This window comes from Xenopus laevis, chromosome 1L, assembly GCF_017654675.1.
Source record: "Xenopus laevis strain J_2021 chromosome 1L, Xenopus_laevis_v10.1, whole genome shotgun sequence".
NCBI lineage: Eukaryota > Metazoa > Chordata > Amphibia > Anura > Pipidae > Xenopus > Xenopus laevis.
Genome location: NC_054371.1, coordinates 52,654,900 through 52,679,651, shown reverse-complemented (window position 1 = coordinate 52,679,651; position 24,752 = coordinate 52,654,900). Strand labels below are relative to the sequence as shown.

Below are 24,752 nucleotides of genomic sequence, written 5' to 3'. Positions count from 1 at the left end.
GTTTTCATTTTTTATTTTTTTATAGTTATTTGCCTTTTTCTTCTGACTCTTTGCAGCTTTCAAATGGGCGTCGCTGACTCCTTCTAAAAAACATATGCTCTGTAAGGCTACAAATATATTGATATTGTTACTTTTTATTACTGATCCTTCTATTCAGACTCTCTCCTATTCATATTCCAGTCTCTTATTCAAATCAATGCATGGTTGCTAGGGTAATTTGGACCATAGTTACCAGATTGCTTAAGATACAAATTGAAGAGCTGCTCAATAAGGGCTCTTACAGACGAGCGTTTTTACCTGCGCTCCCCTGCGTTCCGTTTTTCTGCGTTCAGCCGCAGGGGAGCGCAGGAATAGACGCATTACATTTTTTCCAATGGGGCTGTACTCACACAGGTGTGTGTAGGCGCCGAACGCAGGAAAAATGCAGCATGTTGCGTCTCAACCTGCGTTCGGCGCCTACACGTGCCTGTGTGAGTACAGCCCCATTGGAAAAAATGTAATGCATCTATTCCTGCGCTCCCCTGCGGCTGAACGCAGAAAAACTGAACGCAGGGGAGCACAGGTAAAAACGCTCGTCTGTAAGAGCCCTTAAAAGCTAAACAACTCAAAAACCTTCAATAATAAAAAATGCAACAACTTGCAAATTGTCTCAGAATATCACTCTCTCCATCATACTAAAAGTTATCTCAAAGGTGAACAACCCCTTTAAAGTTAACTCAAAGGTTAACAACCCCCTTTAAGTGAGTAGCATAGTGGAAATGAGTATAAAAATTGACTCCCATCTCCTTTCAGATGCAAAGGATTCAAACAATTATTTTGCCAGTGGTAACTATTGCTACCTTTCAGTAAGATTTACCACTAACTGATTGGCCCCTGAGTATCAGTAGCTTTAAGTCCGTAGATAATGTTAATTAATTAAGACCATTATTGTGATGTAACTCTGGGGTGAACAGCAAAGATATTAAAAAAAATGATGGATTCAGAATACTGTAATTTCTAAATGACTGCTGAGCATCTATCACAGCTAAGACCTTGTGTATAACATCTTCAAATTATTTTTACAGTCATCCAATAAAAGTTATTACCGCTCATAAAAATCTAACATATTCCAAGAACTATTAAAATACAGTGGCATGGGCCTAAATGTGCCTGTTTGCAAATAAAGCTGTGTATTGTAATATGTTTCTCCAGAGAGAATTAATCAAGGGTTATTCTTGCAAAGCAAATGCATGGGACACATATAGCACAGCGATGCCTGTTATGTAAATTAAATTGCCACTTTTTACAGCATACATTTACTGGGCTGGAGGTCAGCAATCACATTTTTACAGCACAAGTAATGAAATCCAAGTCGTTAATGTTCATTTCAACTGCCTTCTGTTAACATCTTTCAAATGGAATGTGTCAAGCCTTATATTAAGAACCGCTGTGCATGTGAACTCCATTTCCCCACTGAACTGCTAGTATATTTGGGTAAAATATATTAAAGGTACAATATTCTACAACAGCAGGTTTTACAGTTGTAAATATGCTGACACTGTTATTACACGTGTTTAAAGGGGTAGTTCAGCTTTAATTTAACTTCTACTATGATGTAGACAGTGATATTCTTAGACAATTTGCAATTAGTCTTCTTTTTTATGTTTTTTAGTTATTTAGCTTTTTTTGTTCAGCAGCTCTTCAGCTTGATATTTCAGCAGTCATCAGGTTGCCAGGTTCTTATTTGACCTAGCAACCAAGCGTGGTTGGAATCAGAGACTGGAATATGAAAAGGCAAGGGGCTGAATAGAAAGATAAGTAATACAAAGTAACAGTACGTTTGTAACCTCACAGAACAATAGTTTCAGTGACCCCAATTTGAAAACAAAAGAGGAAGGCAAATAATTACAAAAACTATAAAAAAATTAATGGAGACAAACTGCAAAGTTGCTAGGAGTTGGACATTCTATAACACACTAAAAGTTAACTTAAAGGTGAACCACCATGTGAATGACAAAGTTATTTAAAGACCCCCTTTTTTTTTTACGTTAACAGAGATGGACTAACCTTGTCTCCCAATCTCTATGAATAAATAGACCCCCTTCCGCCATATGTAATAAAAGACACTAAGTTTACCAATAAGATCCAACCAATAAGATGCTTGTATTAAAACAGGTGACTAGTAAATTCTACCTGCTGATTGGTTGCTATGGGTTACTGCTCCTGGGCAAACTTAATGCCTTTTATTATATAGCACCACTTGTCTCTTAACACTTGGTCCCTAGGCATAACTGAATTTTTTTAAAGTGTTTATTTTTTTCCAGCATTTTCAACCACTGTTGACATGATGATAGAATTTGGAAACCCAACAACATCTTAAAGTTTAAGAAATTGAGCTTTAGGGTCAGATTTATTAAGGATCGAGTTGTGTTTTCCATAAAAATTTATGTTTGAGGTTTGTTTTGATCAAAAATCTATTTTTAGGGTTAAAAAAAACTTGAATTTTTCGAGATTTTTTATACCCCGACCCTGGAAATATCTTGAATCCAAAAATACACCATCCAAAAACCTGTAGAGGTCATGTAGAAGTCAATGGCAGAGGTCCCTTGAACCATTTGAAGATGTTACTAGCCTTCATGATGTTCAAGGTTTTTTCAGAGGGTTTTGCCTGAAAACTTGATTAATTCGAGCAATTTGAGTTTGTTCCCACCAAAAACTTGATCAACCTGAGTTTTCAGATTGTTAAAGGGATACTGTCATGGGAAAAATTTTTTTTCCAAAATGAATCAGTTAATAGTGCTGCTCCAGCAGAATTCTGCACTGAAATCCATTTCTCAAAAGAGCAAACAGATTTTTTTATATTCAATTTTGAAATCTGACATGGGGCTAGACATATTGGCAATTTCCCAGCTGCCTCAAGTCATGTGACTTGTGCTCTGATGAACTTTAATCACTCTTTACTGCTGTACTGCAAGTTGGAGTGTTATCACCCCCTCCCTTTTCCCCACCAGCAGCCAAACAAAAGAACAATGGGAAGGTAACCAGATAACAGCTCCCTAACACAAGATAACAGCTGCCTGGTAGATCTAAGAACAACACTCAATAGTAAAAACCCATGTCCCACTGAGACACATTCAGTTACATTGAGAAGGAAAAACAGCAGCCTGCCAGAAAGCATTTCTCTCCTGAAGTGCAGGCACAAGTCACATGACCAGGGGCAGCTGGGAAATTGACAAAATGTCTAGCCCCATGTCAGATTTCAAAATTGAATATAAAAAAATCTGTTTGCTCTTTTGAGAAATGGATTTCAGTGCAGAATTCTGCTGGAACAGCACTATTAACTGATTCATTTTGAAAAAAATGTTTTTTCCCATGACAGTATTCCTTTAACCTCGAACTTGCTGATTTGAGTTTTTTCCATTCAATTTTTTTCTTAAATTAGAATGCATTCAGGTTGTGAGTTCATTCGAGGTATAAAAAAAAACGAATTTGACCTTTGATAAATAACCCCCTTAATGTATGAAGGCATAAAACTCTCCTAACCATTAAAGACTGAACTGTTTCAAGTAAAATACAGGAATGATTTTGCATTCCAAATTAGGGCAGACTGGCATTATTCCTGGCTATCAGGGTTCTGGAAATTATCATGCTGAAGATATCATAAAGGTATCATGCAACCCTACAGAACAAGAAGAATTATAATTATACTCGTGTAGTATATTGGTAGTCAGTTGGAATATTATAGGAAAAAGAAAGGCTCTCAAATAATAGGCCAGCTGGGGTAAAGTACCCTGCCCACATTTAAAAGAGGTAGCCTCCCAAATACCAAAGTTGACTGTCGTACAATATTAGGAACCTGTAATGTCCAAAATAAGCAGTTTACTAAAATCCATGGAACAAAAGACAATTGTTAGAAAAAAACTTGAAGTCTTAAAAACTTTGTCAAAAATGGATTGCCATACTCTGAAGCCAGATATTGACAACAGCTTTTCAAGAGGGCGGATATTCAGTGGAGTAAACTGTGAAATGGCTCTCTGAGGTCTTTTTGAAGACATGACACCAAAAGGCGCATTCCCAAAATAACCATAAGAGGAGAAGAAATAGCTGACCGTACATTTATGGGCACATTTACTAAGGGTCAAAGTGAATTTTTGAATTCAAAAACTTCGAATTTCTAACTAATTTTTGGGTACTTCGACCATTGAATAGGCCTAAATTCAACTTCGATTCGAAGTAAAAAAGTTTGGCTTCGAAAATCGAAGTACTGTCTCTTTAAAAAAGGTCGACTTCGCCACTTTGCCACCTTAAACCTGCCGAATTGCTATGTTAGCCTATGAGGACCTCCTAGAACCTATAGCCAACATTTGGCTAAGTTTTTAGAAGTCGAAGTAAAATTGTTCGATCGATTGATTAAATCGTTCGAATCATTTGATTCGAAGGATTTCATTGTCCGATCGAACGGTTTTACTTCGACCGAATATGGCCAAATTCGATTAAAAAAAACTTTGACTATCAAAGTAATGCGATTCGATTGTCGAATTTTGATGTTTTTTACACTTCAAAATTCAATCCTTGATAAATTTGCCCCCTAATAATGATACAATTAATAATAAAATAAAATAGAATTGTTGGTGGAAATGTTCAGATGATAATAAAGGCAAAAAAGAAGCAGATGTGACTGATAGAGGCTTCTGGCACATGCCCCAAATTGAAGCTTCTAGCAGCTTCTGCTCATTTAGAGGCACATTTATCAAGGTTCGAACTTAGAATCCAGTTTTTTAAAACTCCCTTAAATTCGAATGAATTCGACTTGGGAAAATGTATTAAGAAATCGACTTTGGATAATTCTCTAGATGAATTAGAAAGGTTTGACCTTAAAAAAAAATTGAAAATGCGAATTTTCAATTAGACTCATAGGGGCCGATTCATCAAGAGTCGAATATCGAGGGTTAATTAACCCTCGATATTCGACTAGGAACTAAAATCCTTCGACTTCGAATATCGAAGTCGAAGGATTTAGCGCAAATGCTGCGATCGTACGATCGAAGGATTATTCCTTCGATCGAACGATTAAATCCTTCGATTCGAAGGATTTAAATCCAACGATCGAAGGAATATCCTTCGATCAAAAAAACTTAGGCAAGCCTATGGGGACCTTCCCCATAGGTTAACATTGACTTCGGTAGCTTTTATCTGCCGAAGTAGGGGGTCGAAGTTTTTTTTAAAGAGACAGTACTTCGACTATCGAATGGTCGAATAGTCGAACGATTTTTACTTCGAATCCTTCGATTCGTAGTCATAGTCGAAGGTCGAAGTAGCCCATTCGATGGTCGAAGTAGCCCAAAAAATTTCTAAGAGATACAATTTATAATGATTTTAATGATAGATGGGGGAAATCTTTTTAGTCAGTTCCATATTTATAATGATTTTAATGATAGATGGGGGAAATCTTTTTAGTCAGTTCCATCTCTGCTTACTTGGTACTGTACAAGGTTCCTAATTAGAACTAATGGCATCTAGTCGCTAAAGTGTGCCAAGGTCCACATCTGGAGTCTCTTGAGTATCATATTTTTGAATCTTTGCCATATTATAATTGATTTAATTTGAGGATTATTAAGGTTTAATCCGATACATTTTAATCACTGACATTACCAAGATTTGTTTAAGATGTGCTTACTTAGTGTTCTTATGGGAGAGTCTCTTCTGGAAGCGCTCAATGCATTGATAAAACGTGCATAATTCATGTCTGTAACAAATGATAAAATACAAAGGATTAGAAAACGCTGTGCTTTAATAACATCTGATCAAACAGCAATTTTAAGGTTTGGGACAGAAACAGAATAAATGGCAAGGTGAAAATGTTTTCTAACGGGTGTTAAAAGAATTAGAAACATTAGTTATATAGCAGGCTGGAATGGAATCCCAGACATGGCTCACTAAACAGATAAGCGCCTGTTTCTATTAAAAGGGCTTATATGAAAATTTATGTTCAGGTACTCAGACCTGCAGACATAACGAATATATTGAAAAATGAGCAGTCCTCCAGAAAACACCAGTGAAAAAGAAATTAATAAAACATAATGAAAATTTACAGAGGCGGTAATCACCAAAGTGCAGTATGAGTCTAATTAACTGGATTTGTGCTGAAAGAGTGTAAACCCTATCTATCGGATAGAGTTTCTTAACATTTCATTTTCTTGGTTATTTTTATTTCATACTGCGAACACAAAACAAAAACTATAAAACATGGCTTACTATTTCCCCCATTTATTTCCACATTTCCAAATTCCAATCCATTCCAAGTCTAGGGGTTGCTACTGGATTAACTGCACCTAACTTGTCTTTATATACAAGAGCAGTCCATGAATTCTCATAATACTAAGCAACTAAATCCCCTTTTCTGTTGAAGGCACTTGTGTCTAATAATGGCAAGAGTCTTCCAACACATGCTGTGGCGTTCGAAAATATACCTCACTTAAAAGTCTAAAAAATCAGATTGCAGAAAAAGACAATGAAGTTTTACATGTGATTTTATACCCAAATTTCTGGGCAGGTTGGATACTAGAGAGTGATTTTCTGAGACAATTTGCAGTTGTGGTTTTTGAGTTATTTAGCTTTTTATTCAGCAGCTCTCCAGTTTGCAATTTCATTGATCTGGTTGCTAGGGTTCAATTTGCCCTAGCAACCATGAACTGATCTGAATAAGAGACTGGAATATGAAAAGAAAGATGAGTAATTAAAACTACCAGTGACAATATATGTGTAGCTTTACAGAGCATCTGATTTTAGATCAGTGACCTGAATAGAAAGATGAGTAATACATTATCAGTAATGCAATACATGTGTAGCTTTACAGAGCATTTGTTTTTAGATTGGATCAGTGACCCCCGTTTGAAAGCTGGAAAGTGTCAGAAGAAGGCAAATTATTCAAAGACTATGAAAACTAAACAATGAAGACCAACTGAAAAGTTGCTTACAATTGGCCATTCTATAACAATAAAGGACATTTATTAAGGGTCGAATTTCAAATTCATGTGAGTTTTTTAAAACTCCCATGAACTCGAAATTCGACCAATCGAAGATTATTAATAAAATCTAATTGGCTGAATAGAATTGACCCAAAAACTAAAATTCAATTCAAATTCAAAAAACTCTCTAGTCAAATTTGACAGTTTTGACCATAAAAAAAAAACTAAAATTCGAATTTCCAATTTGACCCTTGATAAATCTGCCCCTAATTGTTTCAGTTAATTAATGTGTATATTTATATTTGAGTATCCCCACAGTATATCAGGATAAAACCATCATCAAAGTCATAACCAGTTGAAAGATAAGAAGTGTATATACTGTACTAGCTGCCCAATAACCCTGGCTTATTATTAATTAACTTTATTCCTACCACATTTGCACCTGGGAAAATGCCAGCTAGTGTGGTAAGTTATTTACTTTATGTCAATGAACTTTCATCCCTGAACTGTGACAGTCACAAGGCACAGCATGCAACAAGAATTCTTATATTCATTGAAACTTGACCTGAACAAGAGTTAAGAAAACATTAAGCAGAATGAAAAACTTTTAAAATGAAATATAAATGAAAGATAAATGATTGTATAATTGTAAATCTACGCAATATGTTGGCACTATATAAATACATGTTAATAATAATAAATCAAATGTATTGCTTTGTGCAGTTTCTTCTGAATGTAGAGTGAAAACTATTTTGTCTTACATGATCCATCACATTAATATTATGGAAAAACATGGGATTTGAACCACACTGCATGGCTATGCCCCCTTGTGCAAGCAGGTTATGATCAAGCACAGTTTTTATTATTAACAGGCATTTATAAAGCGCCAACAACATTTTTCCCAGCATTGTACAATTCACATTCAGGCCAAAGAAAGTAAAAAAGACTTTTATTAATCATATAAGCACAGTAACAGATTCCCATTAACAGGCCCGGATTTGTGGAAAGGCCACCAAGGCCCGGGCCTAGGGCAGCAGGATTTTAGGGGGCGGCATGCTGCCCAACCACATTGGTTTAGAAACACTGGGGATGTGCAGGAGATACAATCATTTTTTTAATAAATGAATAAAGGGAAGGGGACAGGGGAAACAAACGTCATTGCGCCTAGGGGGGTAAATCCGGCCCTGCCCATCAAACCTCTAGTTATAGCAGGTCTGTCATGCTTCCACTTCTCTATTTCATGAATGAATACATAAGACCTATTAGCATGGGCCAATTAAGGTCCAAACTGGGATTCAATAAGCCCTGATATTTCTAGTACACGAAAGGGCCCCAGGCACAGTTAAGATCTCTGCATGCATGAATGCTTTATTTTTTGCTCCGAAGTCTATATGCATCCATAACATAATTATTTATACATTTGGCACACCATATTTATCCAAATACAAGGTGCTGGGTGCTCACTGCCAGAGGGCTCCCTGCTAGCCCCCACATATTAAAAAGTAAAAATAAAGTGAACAGAGTACACCAATCTTTTTAAATAAGGAGAACATTTTTTTAAATAGACTTGTGTGCCCTGTTCACTCTATTTTTACTATATGCATCCATAACACTGTGGAGCAGCTGACTGCGTGCAAAATGAAAATCAATGCGATCCATGTGGGATCTGAAATTAGGCATGCTGAAAGCACACCGTTAGCAATGTATAGGAGCATGCACTAAGGCTTGGACAGGACATAGTGGAGCCAAATATGGCAGAGATGCCTGGGTGCCCAAGAAAGAATGGTCAATACTCTCATCATCCCTCCTTCTCTGGGATCCAATGTGTATTATCATATATCCCAGGTAAAAAGGAGTATTGTCACTTTATAAGCATGGGCCTCAAGTAGGGGGTTACTGGTAGGGCGTTACATGACCTACAATTTATTTTTGTGTGTTTTGTCACACATTTGCTTCTATTGGCTAGCCGTGCATTTTATTAAAAAAATAATAAAAAATAATGAGAATTGTAGTTATAGCCTACATGTACAGTTACTTTAGTAAAACAGGAACAGCAGCATTGTGGTATTTGAACCAGGTGCTGCTCTTTGCCAGTGGATTCTTTGAGGCAGAGCTAAGTGATCATTTGTTTTAACCAGTCTTAAAAATGTGGTTAGGTTTGAAGAGGAGGGTGTGTGATGATATGTGTGAGTATATAGTGCACATATAGTCCATTTGATGGATAACTTTATGGTGGCTTTAATAGCTAAAATACAGAAGTTTTGAAACTGACCTTGTTATGTTAGTCTTATTACAAAAGTGAGTCGTAAAAACCTGCTAAAGCAATTAACAAAACCTATTTTGTTCTGATAAAAAATAAATATAAAAGTTTCACACGCAAACTCATGGTAGGGACCCGATTCTCAATGTCACACAAGGAAAAGGGTATAAATCTCCAGGTTAGAAGTGTCTGTCCATGTACCCTTCTCCACATACCTGTTATCAATACATTTTTTACTTAAACGAGAACTAAACTCTAAAAATGAATATGGCTAAAAATGCCTTATTTAATATACTGAACTTATTGCACCAGCTAAAATGTTCAGCCTCTCAATAGCAGCAATGATCCAGGACTTCAAATTTGTCACAGGGGGTCACCAACTTGGAAAGTGTCTGCGACACTCACATGCTCAGTGGGCTCTGAGCAGCAGTTGCACTGGTTTCTGTGCTGCCATGAAGTAATTATATGTACTGGACTGCGGTTGCCTTGGGTTGGTACAGAAGCCCAAAACATTATGTACAGCATTTCTAGCTTACTTCTTTCATCAAGCTTTAGCTCACTTTTAAAGCAACATCAATGTCTCTGCCTCTGAGGGGTCCAGGTAAAACCCCACACAGCAGTCGTGTAACACCTGAACTGGCAAGTGGCACTTATAGTGCAGTGTCAGCCATGGTAGCCTGCAGCATTAAGTATCTGTAAGTTACCCTCCCATTTGGATTGTTATCTCTACAGGGCAGTAACCTCCATCCTCTTGTATCGACACTAAGCTCTTAGGGGGTTATGTAATAAAAGGCACTAAGTTTGCCCTGGGGCAGTAACCCATAGCAACTAATCAGCAGGAAGCATTTACAGGTCACCTGTTTATATGCAAACATCCTATTGGCTGCTATAGGTTACTGCTGCTGGGCAAACTTAGCACCTTATATTACATATGGGGGTTAATCTTTCTTGCAACTTTATATTTATATAATAATATCAGAGGGGGGGGTCAGATGGTTGATGAGAACAGAAAAAAAGCAGAGATTCGTAACTGTTATTTTACTTCTATCTACACAAATGAGGACATTTCTCTCCACAGACAGTACTCCAAGTTCCTAATTAAAATTCGCCTTTATTTATTCCATCTTGGGGCAGCATAAGCATGCAACGTTTCGAGTGGCACTCCACTCTTTATCAAGCACAAATGAGGAACCAGTTAATGAAGGTTTCCTTCTGAATAGTCCCAATTCTAGTAATACAACTAATGATGCATGTTTCAGGAAAATTCTAAAAAGACTAGAACATGGGGTTGGATGGTTTTCATCCCAGGGTACGTAACAAGCTTATCTCTGTGATTGCTAAACCTTTGTACTTAATTTTTCAGGATTCATTGAGGTCTGGCATGGTGCCGAGAGAGACTGGTGAATTGCTAATGTGGTGCCACTATTCAAAAAGGGATCCCGTTCTCAGTCCAGTTAGTCTGACATCAGTGGTAAGAAAGCTTTTAGAAGGGTTATTAAAGGAAAACTAAACCCCCCTTTAGCCAAAAGTCTAATCCCCCTCTGCTGGCCCCCTCCCTGCCTCCCCCCCCATATGCAGAGTCAGCGCAGTGAAGCTCACGGGCACCATCTTCCAGCGCTTTAGTATTCTTCGGGTCTTCTTCCTTCCCTTCTGCAATTTCCGTTATTTTTGGCGCATTCGCAGTTGTCGCAAACCAGAAGATTGCTCCAACTGCGCATGCGCCAATACAGTACTCATATTACGTAGAATACCAAAGAGCTGAAGATGGTGCCCATGAGCTCCGCTGCGCTAACTCTGCATGTGGGGGGCCAGTGGGGACTTTTGGCTAAAGGGGGGTTTAGTTCTCCTTTAAAGTATAAGATACTTAACTTCATAGCAAATCATAATACTACGAGTTTGTGCCAGAATGGTTTTATGCGTAATTGATCTTGGCAGACTAACTTAATTTCTTTTTATGAGAAGGTGAGCAGGGATCTCGATTCTGGGATGGCAGTGGATGTGATGTGGATGTTCCACACAGACGGTTACTGGTTAAATTAAGGAATGTTGGCCTGGAACATAGTATTTGTAGCTGGATAGAGAACTGGCTGAAAGATAGATTACAAAGAGTGGTGATAAATGGAACATTTTCTAATTGGACCAGTGTTGTTAGTGGAGTATTGCAGAGCTCTGTACTTCAACTTGTTTATTAATGACCAGGATGAGGGCATTGAAAGTTCTGTTTCTATTTTTGCTGATGATACAAAATTGTGCAGAGCTATAGGTCCCATGCAGGATGCTGCCACTTTGCAGAGTGATTTTACTAAATTAGAAAACTGGGCAGCAAACTGGAAAATGTGGTTCAATGTTGATAAATGCAAGGTTATTTGGCAAAAATAATATAAATGCAAGTTATACACTAAATGGCAGTGTGTTGGGAGTATCCTTAACTGAGAAGGATCTAGGGTTTTTTGTAGATAACACGTTGTCATTCTGTGGCCACTAAAGCAAATAAAGTTCTGTCTTGCGTAAAAAAGGGCATTAACTCAAGGGATGAAAACATAATTATGCCTCTTTATAGGTCCCTGGTGAGGCCTCATCTGGAGTATGCAGTGCAGTTTTGGACTCCAGTCCTTAAGAGGGATATAAATCAGCTGGAGAGAGTGCAGAGACGTGCAACTAAACTGGTTAGAGGGATGGAAGACTTAAATTATGAGGGTAGACTGTGAAGGTTGGGGTTGTTTTCTCTGGAAAAAAGGTGCTTGCGAGGGGACATGATTACACTTTACAAGTACATTAGAGGACATTATAGACAAATAGCAGGGGACCTTTTAACCCATAAAGTGGATCACCGTACCAGAGGCCACCCCTTTAGACTAGAAGAAAACTTTCATTTGAAGCAACGTAGGGGATTCTTCACAGTCAGGACAGTGAGGTTGTGGAATGCACTGCCGGGTGATGTTGTGATGCTGATTCTGTTAATGCCTTCAACAATGGCTTGGATGATTTCTTGGACAGACATAGGGGTAAATTTATCAAAGAGTGACGTTCCGCCACTAGAGTGAAATTCCGCAGCTCTCAATTCATTTCTATGGGATTTTGAAAGGCGTATTTATCAATGGGTGAAAGTGAAAGTTCACCCTTTGATAAATATGCCTATAAAAATCCCATAGAAATGAATGGAGAGTGGCGGAATTTCACTCTAGTGGCGGAACTTCACTATTAACTTCACTCTTTGATAAATATACCCCATAATAATAAAATGCTATTGTGATACTAAATAATGATGGGCGAATTTCTCCTGCCAAGTAATTCGTAAATTTCCAGTGAAATTTGCAGAACGGCGAAAAATTTGTGAAACTCGACAATTGCTCCCCAAGTCAATTTTGATGCCGGTGTTAAAATCAGTGGGCGTCTGAATTGTGTTGACACAAGCAACTTTTAAGACGTGCGTCCAAAATTTTTTGACGCTGCCGAATTTTCGCTGTTGATTTTTCGCATGAGTTTCGTGAATTTATTCACTGGCGACGAAATGCGGGAATACCCTGTGAATTTGCACCAGGCAAATTTATTCGTCCATTGCTAATACTAAACTAGTATAGATATGGGTATATATGATTTATGTGAAGGTATGGAGGGGTGTGTGTATGAATGCTGGGTTTCATTTGGAGGGGTTGGATTTGTTGGACTTGGTCTTTTTTTAACCAGATTTAACTGTGTAACTATGTAGCTATGTATTGTAATGGCCTTTTGTTTGTTCTGTTAGTTCATTGTTCTGCTGTACAGTGCTGCATACCTAAGTAGTTCTATATAAAAAAAAAATATGCACGCATACATGCAATACCATGAAACCAGCAAATGCAGCAGCACAAATGTTAAGTGAGTGACCCTGCAGATCCAAGGATAGTTATAGTGACGCAATAAATGGTAAATCACATTCTGTATATCTTTGCCCTTAAAGTAAATATAAGGTTGCTCTATGTGTACATGTATTGCTCACCTGGCTAAATATATGATAATGTGAGTAACCCAGGGGTCAGCTTTAGATCTTACCTTTTGCTTTGAAGAGTTCATTTGGTCCCTTGGACATGGTTCTGCAGTGTAAATAATAACTGTGGGAAATAATTATAAAAAAAAAATTAAAATGTTTAACAAGAAAAATCTAGTCAACCAAGCTGATTGCTGGTGCCTTAGATAAGAGCTGCCTGTTGCTCTGTCACCCTTTTATCGCTAGCTGCTGTTCTATTCATTTTCTTTTGGTTAATATTTATGGAAAATAGAACAACCTAGTTTAGTATTTAAGTAAACGTTTTTATGAAAAAATCTTTAGAACAGTCTATCTATCCCCGCATATCACATACTACACTCTGCACTTTCTGCAGCACAGATCCTCTTATACCTGTACCTGTATGAAGCTCTGCTCTGCTCCGCTTCTTTGACTGTCTAGACTGCTCTGTTTCCTGTAGCAGTTCCCTGTAGTGGAGCACAGAGCTGGAGTGCAGATTTTTTGACCATGCCCATTTTTGTGGCCACACCCCCTAATTACCATGTTCATTTTACAAAATTTCTCAGGTTATGAAAGTTTGAACATATTTCTGTGTTTTTTTTCAGTTATTACAGTTTTGCTAATGAAGGTGAATTGCCCTTTAAGCTGTTAGTCTAACTTTTCCCAAGGGACCTGTTATCTTATATTGTTACAATTACTTATTTGCTTATCTAGATTGCTTATCTAGATACATTTGGGGGCAGATTCACTAAGGGTCGAATTTCGAAGTAAAAAATACTTCGAAATTCGACCCTCGAATTGAAATCCTTCGACTTCGAATATCGAAGTCGAAGGATTTAGCGCTAAACGTTCGTTCGTTCGATCGAAGGATTTTTCGTTCGATCGAACGATTAAATCCTTCGAATCGAACGATTCGAAGGATTTTAATCCAACGATCGAAGGAAAATCCTTCGATCAAAAAAAGTTTAGCAAGCCTATGGGGACCTTCCCCATAAGCTAACATTGACTTCGGTAGGTTTTATCTGCCGAAGTAGGGGGTCGAAGTTTTTTTTAAAGGGAAAGTACTTCGACTATCGAATGGTCGAATAGTCGAACGATTTTTCGTTCGAAACGTTCGAATCGAAGTCGAAGTAGCCCATTCGATGGTCGAAGTACCCAAAAAATACTTTCGAAATTCGAAGTATTTTTCATTCGAATCCTTCACTCGAGCTTAGTGAATCGGCCCCTTGAATTGTTACAAATGAGGGACTGCAGGTTGAGCTATCAAAAGAGGGACTGTCCCTCTAAAAACGAGACGGTTGGGAGGAATGCTGGTAGTTGCACTGCAGGGTTGCAAGTGCTGGACTTGTCTGAAGGTTCTTTTGTGTGAAGCATCCAAAGAGACTTTGGAGTGAGTATTCACAGATAAGGCTAGAACTCCACGACGCGTCTGGAGCTGACACATCGCTTTGCGTCAAAACTCGTGCGAAATCTCAGGTAATAACTACATTTATCCGACTGTCGGATGAAAATGCAGTGCTCTTGTGTCGGCTCCAGATGAGTTGTGGAGTTCTAGCCTTAAGTGACGGTGTCCTAAAGGAGAGCTTGAAAATTTCATAGACTGTGTTGTGGGACTGAGTTAACAGACTGTCCTTCTTTTAGGGCTGAATTCCACAGGCATTTTTCGACGGAATGGCGCACAGAGACGAAACGCAAGGTCAGATGTAGTCGCAGGCTTCAAAATATAGTGGGACTCAATGAAAAGTTGCAGGTAAAAACTACACGGTTAGCCTGTCCGATGAAGACGCTGCTTTCTGCGTTCACATACGACAGTCGTCTCCGTATCAGATGTAATGTAGTTTTTTCCTGCGACTTTTCGCTGAGTCCAATTACATTTTGTCATTGTGATTGCATGCGACCTGCTGCCTGTGTCTCGTAGCTGCGCACTGATCCGTCGCAAAAAAACCCGTGGAGCTGAGCCCTAACTTAGAGAGAGAGTTCACGCCTGCAAAGTTAGTTAGCAAGATCCCTATTGTTACATGTTGCTATTTGCGTTAGCTGCCCCTTTCATTTACTTTTAGATAAACAGTTATGCAGCAAATACTGTGTGTGCATTATTATTGTATCCTAGTGGAGCCACCCGTACGTGCATTCCCGGATCCCACTAGGTGGAGGCACTGCTCTAATAAGTACCAGGTACCCAGTCTCTCCCAATAACACTGCAGAGTTGCTCAGGTTTGTCTCGTGCCATCAGGTAAGCTCCACATGTGGAGTGTCCACCGACAGAAGGGGTGTTGAAAGGGTTACATATACATCTGGTATGTAGTGTAGCTGCATTTAAGTTTTGGTATTGAGAAATTAAAAAGTTTACATCTCCTTTAAAGGTCAGAGAAGAATGTTGTTTAATAATGATTGGTTTTGCAGTGCCATCTAGTGAATAATAAGGCTATGTACACATGGGCTAAAATACAGGGGGATTAAAGGAATATAAAAGTATAAGTAAAGATCAGGAGACACTTTTTCCAAGAAATGTAACCAAGCAGACAGGTTCCGGCCTATGAAAAATAGGGCCATTAATGAATAGTCAGTACCACCATATTGGATTTCCCTACATGTGGTGGCTTGGTAATTTTGATCATAATTGCATGTTTTAGAAAATGTATGCAAATGCTTAGGTTTAGGAATTCACTGAATAGACGTCCTATCAATTCACATACCATAACTTTGACACATTTTTATGTTTGAGTACTGAGATATTGTCAGTACCCAGATCCCTTCTTGATACTCTTCTAAAATTGAACCCGGGTGTAACTTTCCAAAACAAATTTAAATGCTTTTGAAAGACAGTTTACTTTTAATTCATTGTCTCTGAATAGCTCTCTGGTATGCTAAATAATGAAAAATTAAGCAGTAATGGTAAAGACATAGAAAACTTCATTATATAGAAAAGTTTCAATCTATTCAATAAACTGTCCATATTCTGGCTACTGGAGGGACATTCCATTGAATTTGTGACTGATAGCTTGTGTTCCCATGACATGGGTTTCGTCTTGGATCCTCGCCGCCCTTTAACCATCTCTCCCCTTTTACCAAGCACACAGCCAAACATTTCTTTAGTGGATTGAAAAGGCTGGAGACAAATTTTATTAAAACATAAATTAACAGTCAAACAGGGCGAGCCTGTGCATTTTGTCACCTGAGGCAGACTTCGTTTTACTGCCCCCCTCCCCACGGCACTCACTTTTCCAGACCAGGACAGGGTAGGGGGGGGTTGCACAGTTGCGCACTCTGCACTAGAAGAGCTGAATTTCCAGGTTGAAAACTGGAAATTCTGCTCTTAGTTACCAGGAGTGGCATTTTTGATGCCCCTGGTAACCAGGGGGGGCGCTATTGCCTGAGGTGAGTGCCTCGACTCGCCTCATTGGCGGAGCGTCCCTGCAATCAAAACATAAAATGGCGCCAATCCCCAACTGCTTTTCCTTCTTATCCCCTTCTGCACCCTCTAGCCAATCTCCTGCCTGACTACACTCTCCACAACCCCTTTCAACCTTCAACTTCCAGGCCCACTTTCCTAGCCCTGTCATGGCCCTATTCCTCCATTTCATTGTGGTCCTTAAGGGCCTTCTTTGAATAAGGTAAAGTTCCTGTAGCATTGTATTTCATGGCTCCTTTGTTGTGTTAATAGCCATTATATTGGTGCTTTTGTGTAGATCTATTCCTCCTTGATAAAGCTGGCCATACATATGGAGATTGAGGTGGGCGATATCGGGCTGATCCGATCGTGGGCCCTAAGTAGGGTCGGACTTGGGGACCTGCTGTCTCAAGGCCCCCCCAACCCCTGCCTCTACCACAATGCCCCCTCTAGGCCCCCTGCCGCAACAATCTCCAGTCCGCCTTCCTCTGGGCATGTACCTTATGTCTTCCGCGACCAGCCCAGGAGAGGGATGTTCAGGGCCGCAGTGACATGTTCAGGCAGGCAGCGGGTCTGGACCGGCAGGGCTGACCAGGTTTTTTCCTGGTGTCCCAGTTCGACCCTGGCCCTAGGGCCCAAAAATCGGATCATAATGAAGAGAAAATGGACTGATGTGGTCCTCGATCTAACTTTTTCTGTCAGCAGCTTATATCTGCCCATGTATGGGGGCCTTAAGTCCACATAGCACATTCAGAAGGAAGATCAGGTTTGGGCATTATGATGTTGCAATGAAGATTATTCAGTCTCCCATTATATCTTTAAAGGGGCCTGTCAACCAAAAAAATGATTCAAAATCCTATTTTATCACATTAGTCAAGCAAAATGAACTTTAACTACACTATATAAATTATTTGAATCTTGCTTCCTTCAGTCTGGGAATTAATAATTACAGCAAGCAGGCAGGAGGCATTTTGTGGACACTGTTAAGACAAGCCTTGCATCATCTCAGAATCTTGTTTGTGCACCAGAATGGGGGACCTGATGTCCATCCCCATGCCCTGGCTACACAATTAAATGGGGGAATGTGGGGGGGAATGTGGGGAGCGCAGTGACATCTAGGAGGTGCTGAATGGAAAGTGTAAGTGATTGTCTGGGCCGTCTCTGAGCAGCTGAGATTTTTAAATGAGCTTACAACAGCTATGAATGCTTTAATAAAAAATAGAAATTGAATTTCATGTTCATTTAATTTGAAAATATCTTTTATTATACAGATTTATGTGTCTGGCTGACAAGTCCACTTTAACATTATTTTTGTAAATATGAATCTTTCAGACTTACATATAACATCAAGAATAATGGTATAATAAACGAAGACACTAGGATTTCCACCTGTCCGGTTTTCACCTGGAAATCCTGGTGAACTCCCTGTCTGGATTTCAAAATTATGAAATCCAGACAGGATGTTAAAGTTAATGACATGGCAATCAGCCAATTGCTGATTGCCACGTCATCAGTCCAGGCCCCAATGTAATGAAGCTCACCTCCGGCATCACTGGCCCTGCCTCTGATGTCGCCCGCCCCTGCCAATAGTTGGGGAAACGAAAAGGTGGCAACCCTAAAAGACACTGTTTCCTCTGGTGTCCCTCTTCTCTAAAAATTCTGGCTGCATTAACGGCAAAACTTTCCTCTCCATTCCTCCTTTTTCTTCACAAACTACCTGCCCCTAACAATATGTATTTTTTTAATCAATAGGGCCAGGTGTGACTGATAATACACCTTCGCTAACATCCCCTTCTAAAGCTTCCAAGAAATTTACCCTATTAATTAAATTGTCATATTCAAAACCTGGATTACCAGTTATTATTTGTGTCATCATTGTGGCTATTCTGTCACATAATTCATATTTCTATTTCTATTTCATTTGCTTAATTTTCCTGGAGAAAGATACATTTAGGGGCATTTTTATTATGCTGTGTAAAAGGAAATTCGCTGAGAAAATGGTGTAAAAAGCTGTGGAATTGCGAGTTTATCAAGGTGTGCTTTATATTACGTTCAGATTTGCCGCCGTTATATTACTTTGCTTCCTGTAGAAGTTACAATGAAAAACAATGAAATTATACTGGTTTTTAAGCTGTTTTTTTACACAGCGAAGCCTGGTGATGTGCGGCGAATTATCCCACCGTTTTTTACGACATAATTGTATTAGGTCCGATTTTTCACCCACTTTATCAAAGGCAATATTTAATGCATGTTTATGTTCCTCTAGCTCCTTCTCTACATGCTGTATTCTCTCATCATTCACTTCTGTTACATGTTCACATAGTTTAGCCTTCTCAAGCAATGCCTCACCAGTTGTAATGGCATGCAACCTTAACTTACACATCTTTTCAATTGACTCTCTCAGAGAAGTCTCATACCTGTCAGCTTGTTTCTTAACATAATTATGCTTTTCCTTATAACAATATCTGCCGGTTTTAAATAAGAGAATAATTTCTGAATGATCATTCCTTCACATTTCTTTTCTTTCATTTTTTTTCAACATTTCATTGAATCCCATGAATGCTCCCCATTGATTTTTAATATAATTTATCAACCACATGCTGACATTTTCTCCCTTAGTGTTATTACCATCTGAAGCCATTTATGGAAAAAGTACTAACTTAACAAAAATATACAATATACTTACCAACCCTTTGAGGTTCACGGTCACCAATCTCCACACCACAATCTTAGGGGCCGATTCATCAAGGGTCGAATATCGACTAGGAACTAAAATCCTTCGACTTCGAATATCGAAGTCGAAGGATTTAGCGCAAATGCTACCATCGTACGATCGAAGGATTATTCCTTCGATCGAACAATTAAATCCTTCGAATCGAACGATTCGAAGGATTTAAATCCAACGATCGAAGGAATATCCTTCGATCAAAAAAACTTAGGCAAGCCTATGGGGACCTTCCCCATAGGCTAACATTGACTTCGGTAGCTTTTAGCTGCCGAAGTAGGGGGTCGAAGTTTTTTTTAAAGAGGCAGTACTTCGACTATCGAATGGTCGAATAGTCGACCGATTTTTAGTTCGAATCCTTCGATTCGAAGTCGTAGTCGTAGTCGAAGGTAGAAGTAGCCCATTCGATGGTCGAAGTAGCCCAAAAAATACTTCGAAATTCGAAGTTTTTTTACTTCGAATCCTTCACTCGAATTTAGTGAATCGGCCCCTAAGTGTTCAAACCTCCCTTCTTGGGCTCCACTGGTATCCACAGCCTGCAAAAACATTTCCCATAAGCCCTTTCTAATACAAATCAGCAAACCTGTTTCATTTCCACTGACCAAACTGATAAGTTATTCAGGTATCATAATTTCATTGTTAAAGACAAAACCAGCTAATTTCTTCAGAAACTATACTGTAGATATACATATAAAACCTGAATAAGGGATTATTTATAATCCTTTGAAATTGAACTAATAAATCTATAAAGGAATTTATACAGTTGTCATCTGTAATAACTATAGTTTTGTGTTACACACCATATATAAGGAGAGATATATTATATTAATTTTACACACACACATTTACATTATACATACATATTACTCCAGCTACTTCTGTAAGAATTAAGGCTACATTAAGTACAAGCTCACTGAAAATTACTTACTTCCTTCTGTAGGGGAATGCAGTCAAAAAATCACTAGTAAGTTATAGCACTTTGCACAAATGATTTTTCAAATGATAAGTTGACCTAATGGTAAGCTTATCTTGGTGATCTACTTTACAAATTATTTACAGAAAAAATCTAATATAATGCAGTTCAGGTAGTTAAAGATAAACCAAACGCTATCTCATGGTGATTGTTAACTATTCATTCCAGCAGCTGGAATGGGCAACAGGAACAACAAAGACAAGAGAATGTTCTGAATGAACTTAGTTATTTACTATATAAATATTGTATGTGCTAGGGCCTGAAAGATAAACCCCAAAACTTACACAGTTAACTGGCAAGGTTATTTTACTGTGGCAGTAGAGCCCTTATAATGTGTTTAGCCCTGCTGTGTTTAATCTTTGTCGAGCAGCCCAAAAATATGATCGCTGGTGCACCTAAAAACTTATTAAATGCAACCACAGGTAAAACAAGGCAAGACTCATGTATGAAGGTGTGGGCAATTTAAAATGTAAGCTAGGGTCACATATTCTGCTTTGGGTCAAAGGAAAGAGATGTCATCTTAGGTGTTGGGGTTCATCTAAAAGTGGTCAGGGAAACATCATGTGTGTCCTCCAACACAAATAATGGCAGAATTAGTAATGTTGCAGCCTCTGGACAAGATTTGCCTTTCTACAAAACTGATTAAAAGTAGTCCTGTGGAAGTCAGGGATGTAGGAAGACTTTCAAGGGCCCCAATTCTAGACAGTGGCTCAGACCTCCCTTACTTCTCATTAAATTAGAAAATACAATTGTTTATCCCATCCCCTGATTCAGTGGGTCCTGGAAGGCTTCTGGGCAAAGTTCTTCTATATAATTACAATGTGGAATGTTCCTCTCTTGTGATAATGTTTTCAAATGATCAAACTATAATTCGGCTGCAATACCTTTTGAATGAACTTTCTGCTGGAATGGAAGACTTTTATCCTACTCAGGATATATATACTATTTTTTTTAAACTTTTTTATATTTGAAAATCTGTTGTACAGCCAATGTGAACATACTACCAATGGAAACCTCTAAGAAATTTTCCATAAAGCAGCATAATATATTGCTGGAGCTGTGTTTGAACCATCCAAAGGGCAGGTAAAAAGCATATAGGAATCTATAGAATTCTTTATGATATGGCAATAAAATTATAAGATGAATTGATAAAGCAATGAACACATTAGTGATGTGCAGGTCAGGAAAAACTCAACCCGCATCAGACCCTAACCAACAAATACTTAACCCGCACCCAACCCTAACCCACAAAATGTTGCCATTGTAGGACCCACACCCAACCCATACCTGCATCTTCTTGCTCTGTATGCTACTCCTGTGCACACTTCTAGTTCTAAGACATGGAATCTTCGGGAGCAGTGATGTAGTATACTTTCACAGTCTGGCCCGAACCCAACCCTAACCCCCAATGTTCGGCCAAATTTCAACCTGAACCTGCCGAACTGGTAGTCAACCCATAGGACAACGCAGGTTTCAGGTCAACCTGCACATCACTAGAACACATGAGCATGAGCCAAAAAGGTCCCCTGTAAGTTCATGTGTAACGAAGGTACAATCCCAGCATGGAAACAGGCAAAAGACTGGGAATGGGAAAAACATTACACATTACTCACATAGAATTAGCAAAGCTTAACATTATCCTGTAGAAATATGATGAATTAGCTTTTATATACAATATTGTGGTCATTATATTTTATTTTAGGTGGCCACAAGTAACATCAATCACTGATCTAGAATTACTCATTATCTATTATCTTCACTAATTAAATCCATACCAAAAAAGTTTAATCAGTGCTATTATTTCATAGAGTCTACACAGTTTATTTCTGTCACTAATGTGCATTACACATACTGTATGTCAGCATTATGAGCTCAACTATACAGCATGAAATTAAAGTGGACCTTTATACTCCCCTATGATTGTTTCCCTGAATTTACCATAAGGAACTCTTCTGTGAGTAATGTTACTGGCACTTTCACTTGTAAAATTTACATCAGACCAACTGCATGGAATTTGTTTTGGAGCAGTCTCCTTGTGACCCTCCGCCGTGTAATGCTGTACTGCAGTCTAAGCAGTCCTCAGTAAATACATTTGTCTCCTGCTTTTTTAAAGGGAAATGTTGGTGTAAGTTTGCCAGAATTTGATATATGGAGACACACGGGAGCATAGCACACCAGTAAAAATTAAAGTAGCTTTGTGCATATTTCATCCGGAGGTCAAATTGCTCTCAAATGTTTTTCCAGTCCTTGTGTGGTAATAAATAATTCAGCTTAAAACTAAAAACAGAGGCAGAAGGTAGTTTTAACTAGTACATTTGCAATTAAGGAAGTCCATGCATCATGTGATTTAGGAACGTATGTTGCTTAAACTACAATTCCCAATGTTTTAATGCAAATATATTATAAATACATTTTTTATATTGTTTGATGGCCCAGGTATGTGTAATACATTTCTGTATTTCTGTTATGCCTTACATAATATTCTTTGAACTATTACCACATTGCACATTGATTGATTTACACACAAAAGTATTCCTTTAATAAGTTGCTCCCAGTATTCAGCTGTCTGTATGGCCTGGGTATAAAACATGCTTTGCATAGCTACACATATTAAATACAATTACTAGTACATTACTGGTAAAAATAAAAGAGCCCAAAGATTTCCTCCCTTAAACGGTCAACTGTTTCTAGAATCCCACATACCTATTCTCATGCTGAATATGGCAAAAATGTTTGCTGCCCACTGCAGCCACAAGATGTCAGTGTTATACTTCCTTCAGTTGCAGCAGCAGAAAATGCCTTGCAATGTGACTAATCATATTGTCACAGAAGTAGTGAGAGAATGTACTTACTTTAGGCGATTCTGTCACAGCCATTGTTAGTGCGAGTCATTTTGACAGCTGTGAAAACTAAATCTGACTAGAAGACTAACCAAGTTTGGGTAGTGACTGGAGACATCTGCTAAACTTTTCTGTATAATCAGGTGGCCTGAAATTATGTCTAACTCATAGAATTTTATGGATTAATGGGTGAAAGGGCAATGTTAGAAAGTGTCGCAAAATAAATATAAACTTACCAAACCTTTTTAAATCACATAATTGTTTATGAACCCCTTTTCCCATGATTTTACACTGTCATTAAAAACCAAGTAAGCAGTGGGACGGACTCTACCTCTGCAGACCAGGTAATTCATTAATTTCATAGCTGTAGAAAATACATGCACAAGGCACTTCACCTGCTCTAATGGCTGTTCATTACCCACCAAATATGTGATATTTTCTTTGGTATCACACTATTTCTTTAATACCTGTCTTAATTATATTCAAGTGCACCTGCTTGAGTGCAATACTGCCACACATTTGCAAGGGGACGGAAAGTGATGGTGTTAACCTTTCTATTATGCTCAGTTCTTTAAAGTGACACGTTCCTATAAAAAAAACTATAGGCAGCTAAAAGCAAAGCCGACCCAGCCTGGCGAACCGTAGTAACGGCGACCCTCTGACACCATTAATTCATCTTGCTGGGTTGTTTCAGTCAAACTGGGCTTGGGCCGGCGTGATCCCTCCATAGGCTGGAGTCCTGTTTTTATCGAGGGATCGCGCGGCCCCCAGCCCAGCAAGATGATTTAATGGTGTTGGAGGGTCATCGTTACTAAGGTTCGCCGGCCTGGCGGCAGCATTGGGGTCCTTTTAGCTGATTATATTTCACATGCAGCTTCTATTTACTGATACCAACACGTTCCTATTTTTATAGGAATGTGTCAGTATCACTTAAGTTTAATGTGATTATATATTTGGATTCAGAAATAATTATTTCCGTTAATGTTCATGTTTACTTTAGGCCACCAGATGGCAGTAGTGTCAAAAGAAAGGCACACTGTAATGTAAACTCTGGCCAGGGGGGAGGTAGAGTTCAGAGGGTATATAAAGGGGGAATCACACCCATCTCAAGGTCTGGACCAGAGGAAGTAAAAGCAGTAACAACAGGCTATGAAGGAGGTCAGACCTACGTTATCCAAGCGGTAGGAGCAGATAGTCATGGGTAGAACCCAAAACATGTTTGAAAGGCTATTTAGTACAGGTAGACCAAAACTCCATTGAGGAGGTAGATGGCTTAGAGCCAATGGACATGCCTAGAGCTAGAAAAGGACTAGTAAAGGAAGGCTTCTGGCAAGAGATTGCAACATGAAAATTCCTGTCTGGACAAGGGCAGAGGGACATTTTGGCAGCTCCAAACTCAAGTGGGCAGGTGGAGAGAGAGCTTTCAACATGGTAACAAGGAAACGAGAAGACTAGACTATTGGTATTGCCATGGATCATCCATGGCGGTTGGGGATCTCAGTATGCTGAAGTGTGAGCCGATTTTGCAACATGTGAGATGGAAGTACTGTGTCTGGCTGTGACCTGAAGTGGTCAAGTTGCAAATAAACGTTATCAGCATAACGAATGTGTGAAATTACTTAACTGAGCCA

At 38.8% G+C, this 24,752-nt stretch overlaps 1 protein-coding gene across 3 annotated transcripts in view; it reads right to left on the bottom strand.

Moving 5' to 3' along the window:
• Window positions 1-20,278, bottom strand: part of aadat.L (aminoadipate aminotransferase L homeolog) — a 39,546-nt gene extending 19,268 nt beyond the window's left edge. The window contains exons 1-3 of one of the 3 annotated variants that reach the window (XM_041574179.1): window positions 20,237-20,278; window positions 13,240-13,298; window positions 5,657-5,725 (exon numbers count right to left, since the gene is read on the bottom strand). In XM_041574179.1, the coding sequence (XP_041430113.1) occupies window positions 5,657-5,725; window positions 13,240-13,276 (106 nt within the window). In that variant the 5' untranslated portion in view covers window positions 13,277-13,298; window positions 20,237-20,278. 3 annotated transcript variants of the gene reach the window in all.
• Between the last annotated feature and the right edge of the window lie 4,474 nt (window positions 20,279-24,752).